This window comes from Peromyscus maniculatus, chromosome 14, assembly GCF_049852395.1.
Source record: "Peromyscus maniculatus bairdii isolate BWxNUB_F1_BW_parent chromosome 14, HU_Pman_BW_mat_3.1, whole genome shotgun sequence".
Taxonomy (NCBI): Eukaryota; Metazoa; Chordata; class Mammalia; order Rodentia; family Cricetidae; genus Peromyscus; species Peromyscus maniculatus.
In genome coordinates, this window is record NC_134865.1 from 25,959,429 (window position 1) to 25,972,411 (window position 12,983).

The 12,983-nt window shown below is 40.4% G+C and overlaps 1 protein-coding gene across 37 annotated transcripts in view; it reads right to left on the minus strand.

Moving 5' to 3' along the window:
* Positions 1 to 12,983, minus strand: part of Nrcam (neuronal cell adhesion molecule) — a 288,129-nt gene that overhangs the window by 38,047 nt on the left and 237,099 nt on the right. For 27 of the 37 annotated variants that reach the window (XM_076550723.1, XM_076550713.1, XM_076550712.1 and 24 more), the window contains 7 exons: positions 9,735 to 9,878; positions 7,117 to 7,228; positions 5,456 to 5,622; positions 5,212 to 5,359; positions 3,555 to 3,679; positions 3,109 to 3,138; positions 1,299 to 1,400 (listed from right to left, as the gene is read on the minus strand). In XM_076550723.1, the coding sequence (XP_076406838.1) occupies positions 1,299 to 1,400; positions 3,109 to 3,138; positions 3,555 to 3,679; positions 5,212 to 5,359; positions 5,456 to 5,622; positions 7,117 to 7,228; positions 9,735 to 9,878 (828 nt within the window). The remainder of the gene's footprint in view (positions 1 to 1,298; positions 1,401 to 3,108; positions 3,139 to 3,554; positions 3,680 to 5,211; positions 5,360 to 5,455; positions 5,623 to 7,116; positions 7,229 to 9,734; positions 9,879 to 12,983) is intronic. The other 10 variants (XM_042260672.2, XM_016007847.3, XM_042260673.2 and 7 more) reach the window with 1 other exon arrangement.

Here is a 12,983-nt window from a genome sequence, read left to right on the forward strand (position 1 = left end):
GTCTGTTTTCTCCTCTCTGAATGGTAGTGGCTGTTCAATAACATAATCCCCTATGTGAAACTAAAAGAGATACTTTCAGTTAACAGATGCACCAATCACAACAGAATATTCCGCTCTGCTGGAAGGTGCAGTAAGTCAACATTGCTATGATTTTGGAATGATCTGGGAGAGCATTTGGTCTTCCTGAAGCCCACACTTGGAGGTAACAATGTATTTCAAGTTCACAACTGACTATGTCTGCTCTCTTGGGTATCTCTTTAGCTTTACAATCGAGCCTTGAAGCCTATCATATTCTGATTTATTAAATGTTTTTGTATTCATATGTCTTGGTCTCTCATCCTATTTTATTCCCTCTGCCAATGTCATCAAAGAGAGGTGCTGACACTGTTCAGCATGTCATTTTGTAGCAAAGGACAATGGGAAAAACCTACCCATGTTAGAAGTTGAAGACCTGTTGTGTATGAGCAATTCTATCACAAACTGTAGGTCTGTAGTAGAGCACCAAGTTCAGTTTCCCAGTGTTTAGACTAGCCTTTCAGCACCTCCAAGAAGCAGTGGATTAAGTGACTGACTAACAAGATGCATTTCTCTACTGTGTCTGTGCTGGGTAGTTTTATGTCAACTTGACACAAGCCAGAGTCATCAGAGAGGAGGGAGCCTCATTGAGATAATGCCTCTATGAGATCAGGCTGTAGGCAAGCCTGTAGGGCATTTTCTGAATTAATCATTGATAGGGGAGGGCTCAGCACATTGTGGGTGATGCCATCCCTGGGCTGGTGGTCGTGTGTTCTATAAGAAAGCAGGCTGAGTAAGCCATGAGGAGCAAGCCAGCAAGCCGTACCCCCTCCATTGCCTTTGAGTCAGCTCGTGCCTCCAGGTTCTGCTTCTCTTGAGTTCCTGTCCTGGCTTCCTCTAATGATGAATAGTGATGTGGAAGTGCAAGCCAAATATGCTTTCCTCCCCAAGTTGCTTTAGATCACGGTGTTTCATTGCAGCAATAGAAACCCCAACTAGGACAGTGGCAGACATGTAAGGTGATTCTTCACGATCTTAAACTCAAATGATAGTCTGTTTGCTTAATTAACATTCTTAGGAATTAATTAGTTGTGCCAGAAGCTATGTCCAGGAGCAGCTCCGTCTCTGAAGAGCACCATACTGTGGTTCTAACAGCAGTGATGAAGAGAATGCCAGTAAATGCATTTGAAAGGAATTACAGCAGTATATCATAAAACTGTTAGAGATATTGCTTCAGGAATAGCCATTAAGTTTACCAACCATAAAGCAAACACACCACGTACTTGTAATGGGGCTATTGTTGTCATCGCCTGGGGTCCATGAGAGCTGAACACCTTTGTCAAGTTGATTGGTCAGTTCTAAATCAAAGGGAGGATTCGGGACATCTGTGGAGCAAACACACACACATACACAAGTGGTTAACTGTCATTTTAAAAGGCAGTTTCATTCTTTATCTGTGATGCTATGCACAGAGGGAACTTTAGAGACACATCACTCTTGTTGGTCTGTGAGCATGCGATGGAAATGAAAGAGACACAACTGAGGTTGCTGAGAACACTGCACACCCAAGCCAACCCATCAAGGAGTTCTGTTTACTTGCTTTTCAAGACACACAAAATCACTGCTTGCCAAATCCACTGAGGCAGAGCAAGGGTCCTCGGTACGCTCAGTGTGTGTCCTCTCGTGAGCAGAAATGCAGAAAGGAGCATCAGCAGAACACAAGGGAAGCAGAACAGTCGAGGCTGAGAGACAAATGCAGGTGAGTGACATGCGCTGTTCAGAGGATTGTCAGTGTCCCAAGGCTCGGTGGAAACTCAATCTGGAGGCTCCTGAGGATGGTTTTTAAGGGTAGGGAGCTCTCCAAATGCACAGGCTCGCTTCCTCTCAGGCAACTGCTGGAACCAAGGCTACCGAGAAGCAGGGCTGCCTGCTAGAATGATGCTCTTGAGAGTTAACTCTCTTCTTGAGGCTTTTTTTTTTTTTTTTTTTTTTAAATTTTGCTCCTGGAAGTGTGTCTGACTTCTAGGAGACCAGAGGACATATAAATATATGGGCTCTTTTTTTTCTCATCAGTAAGGCAGTGTTAAATGTTCACAGAGGGCAGGTTTTACAACTGATTAGTTCTTCTATGTGAAAATCAGGCAAGATTATGCCACAAAATTATGCTTTGTGTTTGTGTGTTGAATAAAGATGAGTTTCCTAAACAAAAAAAAAATTTCTAGAGATAATTTCTGATTATTTTCCAGACTCAAAAGAAAAAAAAAAAAAAACAAAACATTGGTAGATCCCTTCTTTTGTTCATTCCCTAGTGACTTTTCTTTTAACACAAAATGAGTAGGTTTTCTCAGACATAAAAGTCAAATGTTCTAAATACCCATGTTTTCCCTGGGAGTATGTTGCTCAGAAATGGAATCTCACAACAAAATAGTATTCTCTTATGTTTATTATTATCATTGGTGTGTTATATTTGTATATTGTGTATTTGTGTGGGTATGCACACACTCATGTCTGAGCACATAAAATACAGAAGATGATGTCTGCTAGGTGGCTAGTTAGTGATCTCCCAGGATCTGCCTGTCTCTGTCCCCCAACACTAGAGTTACTGGCATGTTCTGTTTATGTATGGCTACTGGAGATTTGGACTTACGTTCTCCTGCTTTCACAGCAAGTACTTTTATCCACTAAGTCATCTCCCCAGTTCCAAAACAAACCTTAGGAGACAAGTAAAACCCAATTGGCAGAAAGAGTCTAAGAAATGGCTTTTTCATTCTGTAAAATATGGATGATAGGTTTTGATAAACGAATATGCTTCCATACAAGGAAACTATCAAAGAGGGATTTTATATGATGGAATAATTTTATAATATCAAATAAAAATTTTAGAAACAACTGGAAATACAATGAACAAAATAGTCCAACCTTACATTACACTATAAGGTTTTAAGAAATAATTGACTATGGCAAACGAAGCCTATGATAACTGACAGTCATTTTCCGTAAAGAAATGCAGTGATGTGACAGAGAAGAGAAAGCGATGTCTGCAAGTGTGAAGTTACTCAACAGAAGACAGAAAAAGAAGACTCATTAGTTTACCGTAAATGGGGGCTGGAGTTGGAGTAGGAGCTAGAAAGGACATTAATAGAAAGGATTTTAATCAAAATTAGCAATGGAGACATAGAAGAAGACAGAAGCAACACAATATTATTTTTTAAAGCTCTCTACTTAGCTGTGAGCTGTGGCGCTGACAGGTAGGCAGTGACAATTCAGGAATACAAAACCCCGCTGACTCTATATTAGGTTACTTCCCTTAATTTTCTTATAAATGTCACTTATATGAGCATCACCATTTTGTCACAGTCTGTATGTCTACACAGACCAAATTTATATGGAAACTGTCTCCTGAAAAGCATCTCTGGAAGGAGAAAAGCACCCACCCTTGTAGCTAGGAAACTATAACAAACACATATTCAGCCTCTGCAATTTTTCTTCCCCTCCTAATACAGAGAGCCTGGCTGTGCTGTATTCATTCTCGCTCTTACCGACAACCCGGAGCACAGCGCTGGCGGAAACGCTGTCCAGCGTTGTGTTGGCCGCACACGTATACATCCCTCCATCATCATCACTTACATCAGTTACCACCAGATGATCCTTGTCAACGGAGAATCTGTAAACAGAACACACGGAGAGCAGTCGAAATGACATAAAGACACAGCTGACTGAAGACTGCCTTCCCAGCAGGCAAGCATCTTGGTGGACTTGATAAAAGAGAAAGGTAAACACCTCAGCAATTAGAGTGAGCTCCCATATATCACTTGAGTAATTAATAAACCTGGAAAACATTCAGCCTAGGAGGGATATTAACTCTAACAAGCTTTCTGCCAGGCTTCTGGAGTCTTAGGAGACTCTGCAGCAACCCTCCTGGGGTAGGGACAAAAATCACACGGTATGTCATGACTATGTACAATTACTATATGCCAATTGTTTTTTTAATTGATAAAAGTTACTGCTTGAATCCTGAGGTGAGATGAGTGGCTCCAGATGTACCCCCACTAGAGTGCTTCAGTTAGGCTTTTGTGGTTATTTTGTTCCACTCAATTTCCATCAGAGTGCATTTTTTTTTAAGTTACTATTCGCTGCAGACATTTTGTGCTGTTATTGTTTTCTCCACATGTATAAAGGCCCACTGCAGAAACGAAATGAAAGCACTGGGATCTCTCTTGTCGCTAGATCAGGAATCTCCACTAAGAGGTTGTAGAAGTTACTTGCATCATGCACGCAGGATTCATATATGGTTCCAAGGAGGTTGCATAAATTGCCATCTGTCTTCAAAGTAACTTACAGTCTACCCTCAGCTGGTCTAACTGGTGGTCATTTCTTTGTGTTCTCTTCTCTTTACCACCTCAGATTTCACATAGAAAATTGACTAGATGGAAACTTGTACTTTGGGCACATGGAGAGAAAGGCCAGAAAGTTATTGTGGGATCATTAGTAAGCAATAGTGTACCATTTAGTCATCCCAGGTTTAGGTCAGCTGCAAGCAAACAACAAAAACCATCTCCATCAGAACACAGCATTCCTAGCAGTAGGTATCACTTGTGTCCACTTGAATGGCTAAAATCATGCACACAGCTGTTTTTGCTAGGCCAAACTGAGGGCCCCAGGTAGAAAACACCATGATCTTCCTTCTGTTCCAAGCTATAGGACCGAATGTGCCCTGTTAAATGGTTTAGTTGATTTTGATTTTATTTTCCTTCTTCAGGTGTTAGGTTAAAATTTAAAAAAAAAATCAATTCAGTATCCAAATTCAAAACTCATACTCTTTAAAACACTGGCAGAATCAGGTGTGTCCCTGATTATGGAGATCGGATATCTGCTTATTTGTAGTGTGCAGATGAAAACATCTGCTGAGACTTCACCATTCAAATTATACAACCATGGATGCTGTCCAAAATCTGGAGGGCTTTTTCCATCCCGAATTTCACGGGAGATCAACAGACAAAGACCGACATTCTCGGGCTCTTGTTTCAAACACTCAATACCCTTTAAGTTCTAAGCATTTTACGGTACGAAGAAAATGCTCATCTCATAATTTTTCAGACAGCTGACTTCAGACACTGAAAACATGGTATCAGTAACCCTTTGTCACAAGAGCAGTCTACAGAGAGAAAGAAGAGGGAAGAAAGCATCTTGAAATACCTTTCGTCATTGGGCAGCTCTCCGTTGTCCTTCAACCACATGATGGTGGGGATTAAGGTATCGTCGTGTTTCACTTTGCATTCAAAGGACACTTTGCTCCCCCTCTGCACGACTGCATATTCAGGTTGTTTAATGATCCTGGTTGGATCTAAAATTCAAAGTTATTGTTATCCATTGTGGCCAAGCTGGAGAATTTGCTCTACATCATATAATACTTGAAAAACGCTCATCAACTATGTCTTACCTTTGATTTCCAAGTGAACTTCATTCTTTGCCATCCCTAATTTATTTCTTGCAACACATGTATATGTCCCTGTACTATCCTTTTGGGCCACAGGAATTTCTAATGTTCCGTTATCATGTAAAACATAAATGTCTTCATGAAGAGCGCTTCCTTTAGTTCCTTTAAACCTTCATTACAAAAGTGAGAGTGAGAATAAAACACAACAGAGTGTGGTCTGCAGCAAGTGTCCAGGTCAAAGGCATTCAGAATGACTGCAGAGATTGGACTTCTGCTTATTTGTACAGTGGGGATGAAAACATATGCTGATATTTCACGTTTTAAGTTATAAAACCAAAAAACGTTGTCCAAAACCTGAAAGGTATTCCACAAGCACACTGCTTCTGACATGTCAGGGGAAAGTGAAAAGAAAGCACATAAAACAGGAGAACGCAAGAGTAAGTGGAGTTTGCAGAATTAGAACAACAAAGTATAATGGGTTGTAACTTTTATGAGATACATAATTGAATAAAGACATTGCCTACTTTCACCTTAGATGATTAAAATAGGCAAAAGTGAGATGACCTTTTTATTATATTTTTCTCCCATTGGTAAGATTAAATTTTAAAGACATTTTGATTTCAAGGCTGGGAATTAAACTCTAAAAGTATGACTAGCAATGAAAAGAAAGCATGTATGTGATGTGGGAGAAGCAAAGACAGACGTAAAGGGCCAGAGTCAGTCTGACTTGTTAATCTCACCGCCTTCACTGGGTGGTCTATGTGTCCCTGTTTCTCTTCTCTGGAGTTCAGGTTGGGTCTGGGGAGACTTCTCTTTAATCCTAGCCCTGCTGTCCCTCTCATGTCAGTAGCTGCTGATCAATACAGAGCTGCTCTAACTCTTCTGCAAACATTCTCAGCAGCTGCCCATCTCCCCTGTCCTGTCTAGCTCTTCTAAAGCAAGCAAACCGGCTGCAGCTGAAGGACTCCTCCCAGGACTGGTGTGTGAACTTGGATGGTCAGAGCAGAGGGAGGAGGACACAGGAGCTCTGCTGGGCTAATGAAGCACCAAGCCACAAGTCCTCTCTGTGCCCACACAACCTCTCCTCCAGTTCTATGCCATTTTCAGATTTGTTATTTTATGGAAATGAGCATTTTGCCCAGTTATATGAATGTGTGCCACATGCATGCCTGGTGCCCAGGGAGGTCAGAAGTGGGTATAGAATCCCCTGGGACTAGAGTTACAGAGAGATGAGAGCCACCCGGTGTGTACTGGGAACCAAACCTCGGTCCTCTGTGAGAGCAACAAGTATCCTTAACTCTCCATCCCCAACCCCACGCTATTTTGTTATCAAGAACAGGTTTCGTAACCAGTCCTTCAGACGCGATTCACAAAGTTCTAGGCAATGTCCATGGCATTGTGAAATACAGCAGTCTTACATATTAAAAATCATTTCTATATAGCTTTGTAGTAAATAGAGCATTCTGGTAGTATACTTATTACACAGGTGAAAACATTTATTATACCCACAGAGTGGGTAGTTAATAAAGATTTGAGAAAGAGTAAATGAATTTAGTAACTAGTAATTTGGTGGATTGTGTATTGCATTTTTCCTGTTTGCTTTTTGACTAAAACCAGACAGAGTTAGAATTAAATATGAAAAAAGAAATAGAGCTACTACTTACCACTCAATGGTAGGCAGAGGAGACCCAAAGAAGGCACAGTCTAACAAAGCAGGTCTGTTTGCGATGACCTGGTACAGTATGTTCGCAGATGTGAGAATTCGAGGTGGTTCAGCTAAAACATTTTAGAAAGGTATAATAAATACTAGATGCATCTTAGGCTTACAGTATACTTATCATACTTTGTTTTAAGGTCCTTAAAGTTTGTGATAAAGTACAACCAACACGATTTTTCCCATATGTTCTGTATCCGTGGCATCAGTAGTCACTCAAGATAGAAGAAACACCTCCTACTTCATGCTCATTATGTTACTCAGGTGTTAGTCAATTACTGATTAACTAATCTGTGTTCCTTATGCTGTTTCATTATGGATTCACTTCTTTGCATCTGTTATAATACTAGGTATCTTGTAGTGAAAGAATGCATTTATATAATCATTTTATCCATGGCAGTGTCTGGCAGGAAATTATGTCATTGCTGAATGACTGACCCATCGTCACTCTAGTGGGTGGGAATGTTGGGGACACATGAAGAGGGCAGAGAAAAGCAGAGTAGGAAGTGTGGTTTCTGAAAAACAGGGGGGGGGACTAAAAAGCCTTTTACAGCTAAGGAAGCAACAGAATGCAGAGAAAAAAACATAGACTAGGAGAAGATACTCGCTCATATATGCCAGATATAAAAGAGATACACAAAATGTATAAGAAACTCAAATAACTCAATAGTCCCAGAAAACAAACTGTTTTCTAAACTGGACAAAGGATCCAAATACACATTTCTCAAAAGAAGACACAAAAATGGCCAAAAGAGATATTTAAAAAAAATGATCGCTATCACTAATTATCAAGAGGAACACAAACTTCGACCACAGGAATGTATCACTTAATACCTGCTGGAATGCCTGTCTTCAAAAAGACATATAAATGGTTTTTTTTTTTTTTTTCAGCCTTAAAAAAAGAAGAGAGCTGAAGCTTGAGAGGTGACTCAGCAGTTAAGGGCACTGCTGCTCTTTCAGAGGACCCAAGTTCAGTTCCCAGCAGCAATGTCAAGGGGCTCACATCTGTTGTAACTCCAGATCCAGGGGATCAGATGCCCCTTTCTGACATCTTCAGACTCCCACACACATATGGAAGGCATCCACATAGATACACAGACATAAATATAAATAAAAAGTCTTAAAAAAAAAAAAAAGAAAAGAAAAGGAGCCGGGTGGTGGTGGCACACACCTTTAATCCCAGCACTCGGGAGCCAGAGGCAGGTGGATCTTTGTGAGTTAGAGACCAGCCTGGTCTACAAAGTGAGCTCCAGGAAATGCGCAAAGCTACACAGAGAAACCCTGTCTCAAAAAAAGAGAAAAAGAAAAGAATCTCATATTTGTGATACTGATGAATCTGAAAGACATTGTATGAAACAAAACAAGCCAGACTCAAAGTAACACACACTGTATTGATCTTCCTGAAAGATGAAACCTGAGGATGTTGAATTAATAGAAGTAAAACATGAAAAGAAACCCAGGAGTCAAAGTTGCTTCCTCAACATCCACCAATACCTCAACTGCTGAGCTTCTGGGAGACTTATAGCCTTTGCTTCATACATAAGAAAAATGCCAACTATTAGTTGGATTCCTTTTGTTAGCTTTGTTTGGAAAGGGAACACACTATCTGAAAGAATTCAAGTATAATTTCTACTACCACAAGAACAATTCCTACATAAAATTTAAAAATGTAATTTTTGGTAATTTTACCCAATATGAGAGATACAGTGTTCACATAAGCCAACCATTTCAGAATACGCTTGAGTACATCATAGTTCCTTAAGGTTCTTTGAGCATATTTTTACACATGAAACAATGCATATCTGTGACTTGAATAAGAGCTAAGCCGTATGATTAACCATTTAGTTTATGTTGGAATTGTGATATTTTTGAACTTGTCAGTTTCTGTGGTGCTAAATGAGAACGGCTCCATAGGCTCACATGTTTGAATGCTTGGTCTGCAGTTGGTAGAACTCTTTGGGAAGGATGAGGAGGTGTGTCCTTGTTGGAGGGGGGGTGTCACTGGGGGTAGTCTTTGAGGTTTCAAAAGCCCACACCATTCCAGTTATCTCTCAGCACGTAAGCTACCAGCTACTGTTCTTGCACCATGCCTGCCTACCTGCTGCCACGATCCCCACCATGATGGTCATGGCCTTTACTACCCTCTGGAACAGTGAGCCTCAAATTAAATAAATGCTCTCTCTTATAAGTTGCCTGGATCACAGTGCTTTGTCACTGCAATAGAACAGTGACTGACAACTATCTAAGAAAGGAAGAGTGGGCACACTCGTTGCTCATGCAAACAAACACTACTTTCATTTTGAATGGTTTAACAGTCTCCCCACTAGTGAACAGCTTGTTCCTGCAGCAAAGCATTTGCCATATGAAAACTGTATAAAGGAACTGCAAGCACAAACCAAAGTGGCCCTTAAGGCAAGATTGTGTCTTATCTACCCTTGTATATTCTTTGTAGCTTAAAACACTATGCATTGCAGGTAGCAAAGACATAATGCATTTCTGATGAACGAGTAGAAAACAACAGCAATCATTAATGTAACTTTCCACATCTTTAATAAAGGGAGAACTTACCGAGCACATTCACAAATGCATTTGCTAGTAAATACCCATATTCGTTAGAGGCATTGCACTGATAAACTGCACTTGATCTTTCTTGAACATTGGAAAAGATAATGGTATCACCATCTATTTTTCTGCTGGGGTCATCGGGAGCAACTGTTTGGATGCAAAAATAGAAAGTGTAAGTTTCTTGCTGCTTAAAAGATATATATTCAATGTAGGAATCTTGAGATCTATTACACGAATGGGAAGGAAATACAGGGAAAAGAATCCAAGCAGGGTTTAGTGATCAAGCACATGCATGCAAATATGCACAGTGTTCATTCAGCCTTGATGGATTGATCTTTAACAGTGAAGACTGCTTGGAGAGATGCAGAAAATCAAGCCCAAGCTGGGCAAAAATTGCAAATTCAGGAGAAAACATTTTCCTGTTCATAAAGAATCCAGCTATTTACAAGGGATCAAGTTAATCATCCAAAGGAGGGAATAACAGCTTATCAACAAATGCAGAAATGTGCTGGCTTGTTCAAACCTGTCCCCTTTGAGGACCTATTCTTGAAACAAATAGCTGAATAAAGGCATGCGTAGAGAACATGCTAGTCGGGAACATGGGGATATCCATTTTCCTGTTGTACACACATCTGTGGCTGAAGGAGAAATCAGTTGTATAAAATTTCTCTTAAAGACCTTTTCCAGCTAAATCCCTCAAGTACTTAAAACATGTTAAGACCAAGATTGATCCATGCTGAAATTGGATGAAGCTGGCTGGGTAATACAGTATGTGAGAGGATTTAGTCCAAAGCAAGGCAGACAATGTGCAAGTGCTGTGCTGTGGCATGGAAATTTCATATTCTGAATGCTAAACCCTAGACCATGTCCCCCACATTATTTGAAGAATACTTGGTTTTAGCATGCTGATCAAAAGCAAAGTCAGTAACAGCACCCTTTCCCCTGAAACTGCACATGGCAACCAGAAGGGGGCTTTGCATCCATTCTAAACACACTTCTTTTTCTACGGTGACCAGAAAAGGTTGTGTATCACTGTGTTGAGACTTCATTATCACTCTGAAATACAAGTGTCTGTCTCACCTCTGGATTATTAACTCACTTTAATGAAAATAAATCCAGCTATAGTTATCCTCCTCTGTTGTACATGCCCAAGCATTGTGTTCATTCATTCTGTAATGGTTTTTTTACTGCTACTATTTACCACAAATCTGGGATTTTGAAACAAGACAAAATCCACTACCTCTTGGTTCCCCAGGTCAGATGCCTGGTGAGGATCCCACTGAGCTGAAGTCAGGGTCCCAGGAACCCCTTGCTCCTTCTTTGGGTTGTAGGGGAATCCACATCTTTGCTCCTTCAACTTTCTGGAGGATTCCTAATTTCTTAGCCCGTATATTCTTTTTTTTTTTTTTTTTTTTTTTTTTTTTTTTTTTTTTTTTCAGCACCACCAAAGCCATCAGTGTCAATTTTTTCTGTTCATCCTTCCGTAATCACGTTCCTGCCTGGCTATAGCCAGGAGAGGCGTAGCACCTTTGAGGTTTTATGTAACGAAACTGGGCCCCAAGCAGATTCATCAGAATCTCCAAAACAGAAAGCTTCTAACTACATGTGCAAAGTCCCCCCTTTGTTCTGTAAGGTGACATGTTCACAGGTTCCAAGGATTGGCATACAGACATCTGTGTGAGCTCGTATTTTAATTATTGTACATTCTGACTACTGTACCTATAGCCTAACTGTCTTTTAGATGTTCCAGATGAGAATAATCTAACAATGTACCATAAGTTGAACTAGAGGACAAGTTCTTACCTTCCAAGGATTTTTAAAACTTCAACTAGCTCTCAGAGAATAACTAATGCCCTTATTTCTAAAGAAGCATAATAGATAGTCTTAGAAAATTAGTATCCAAAAGTCTGGCACAATCAATGGCTAAGGTGTAGAATCATTGTATGTACATTTTTATTCTGCTAGTGACAGGGTATGCCAAGATTTTTTGAAATGACTACTTAACTCACATCTTCAATTTCTGATTAAAATTTTTCAAAAGGAAAACATTCTTCCAAACAGAATACAAATAGGAGTCATAATTCCTTCAACAGGGTATAGAATGTATCAATAAATAACAGCAGAGGACATATCTTACATTGTCCCAGAAAGTGACCTACAGCTATAGCAGACAGTCATAGATCTGAGAATGTGGCACACCTCAGGGGAGCCCTTGTTCCTTATCCTGGTTACCAAACCTTCTATCATCGGGGCTTTCTGATGGACACACTCGAAGGGATGCCCATTTATTGCTTTAACAAGGCATGGTGGGACACAGAATAGCACCCCTGGCCACTCTTGCTCTATGGATTATTCTAAGCAGATGGACCTAGTACTAGAACATTCAGTGTTAGGGCTGTCTGGGGGGCTTTTGGTACCCACCCTGACTGCACCTCCAAGGGTGTACCCAGCAATGAAGAACAGTAATGAGTATGACACGCTAGCAGAGCATGGTGCCTGAACTCTTAGCATGGGTAACAGACCATAAAATGAGACCTCCTCACATCCCTGAACATCTGAAACCTTAAAGTCATACCACCATGTTCTGGTTGATAGGATAGAGTTCAATTTTTATGGGATGAAAATCATCTGGAGGATTGTTGCACATGAATGTGAACGTATACAATACCATTCTACTGTGCATTCCCAGGTTAAGTTAGCAGTAGTGAACCCAGGGCCTTTAATATACTAGGCAAATGCTCAACACTAAGCTATATTCTTAACCCTAAGATAGTAATTTTATGCTGTGTGTGTATTATACTACCATAATAACAATAAAACTGATACTACCATGAATACCAAACTCAACTGGCAAAGCTATAAGAACAGTTTCCCCAAGTGGAGATGCATCAACCACAAACAAAGCACCCTGCGGCCCCATGCTTCACTTTGCTTCAGTATCAGAGGCATCTGACTACATCTACCTCATTTGCTCTCAATGGAGCAGTTTTCAGATACTTATTTCTGGCATAATATTTAGGAATAAAACAAACTTGGACTTGAGGTATAGGTGATGAGTAAGCAACTCTCTCTCTCTCTCCATGAGGGTCTGCATTATGTTTTCCTTGTGCAGGAAAACATTCATTCAAGAGAAGCAAGCGAATCTAGGAACTGCAGTGACATATGGTGGCTCAGTGGGTAGCTGGGCACAACATCGAGTCACTGCTGCAGAGCCGTTGGGAACCTTGGGATGCTGTGCACTGGCTACCAGAT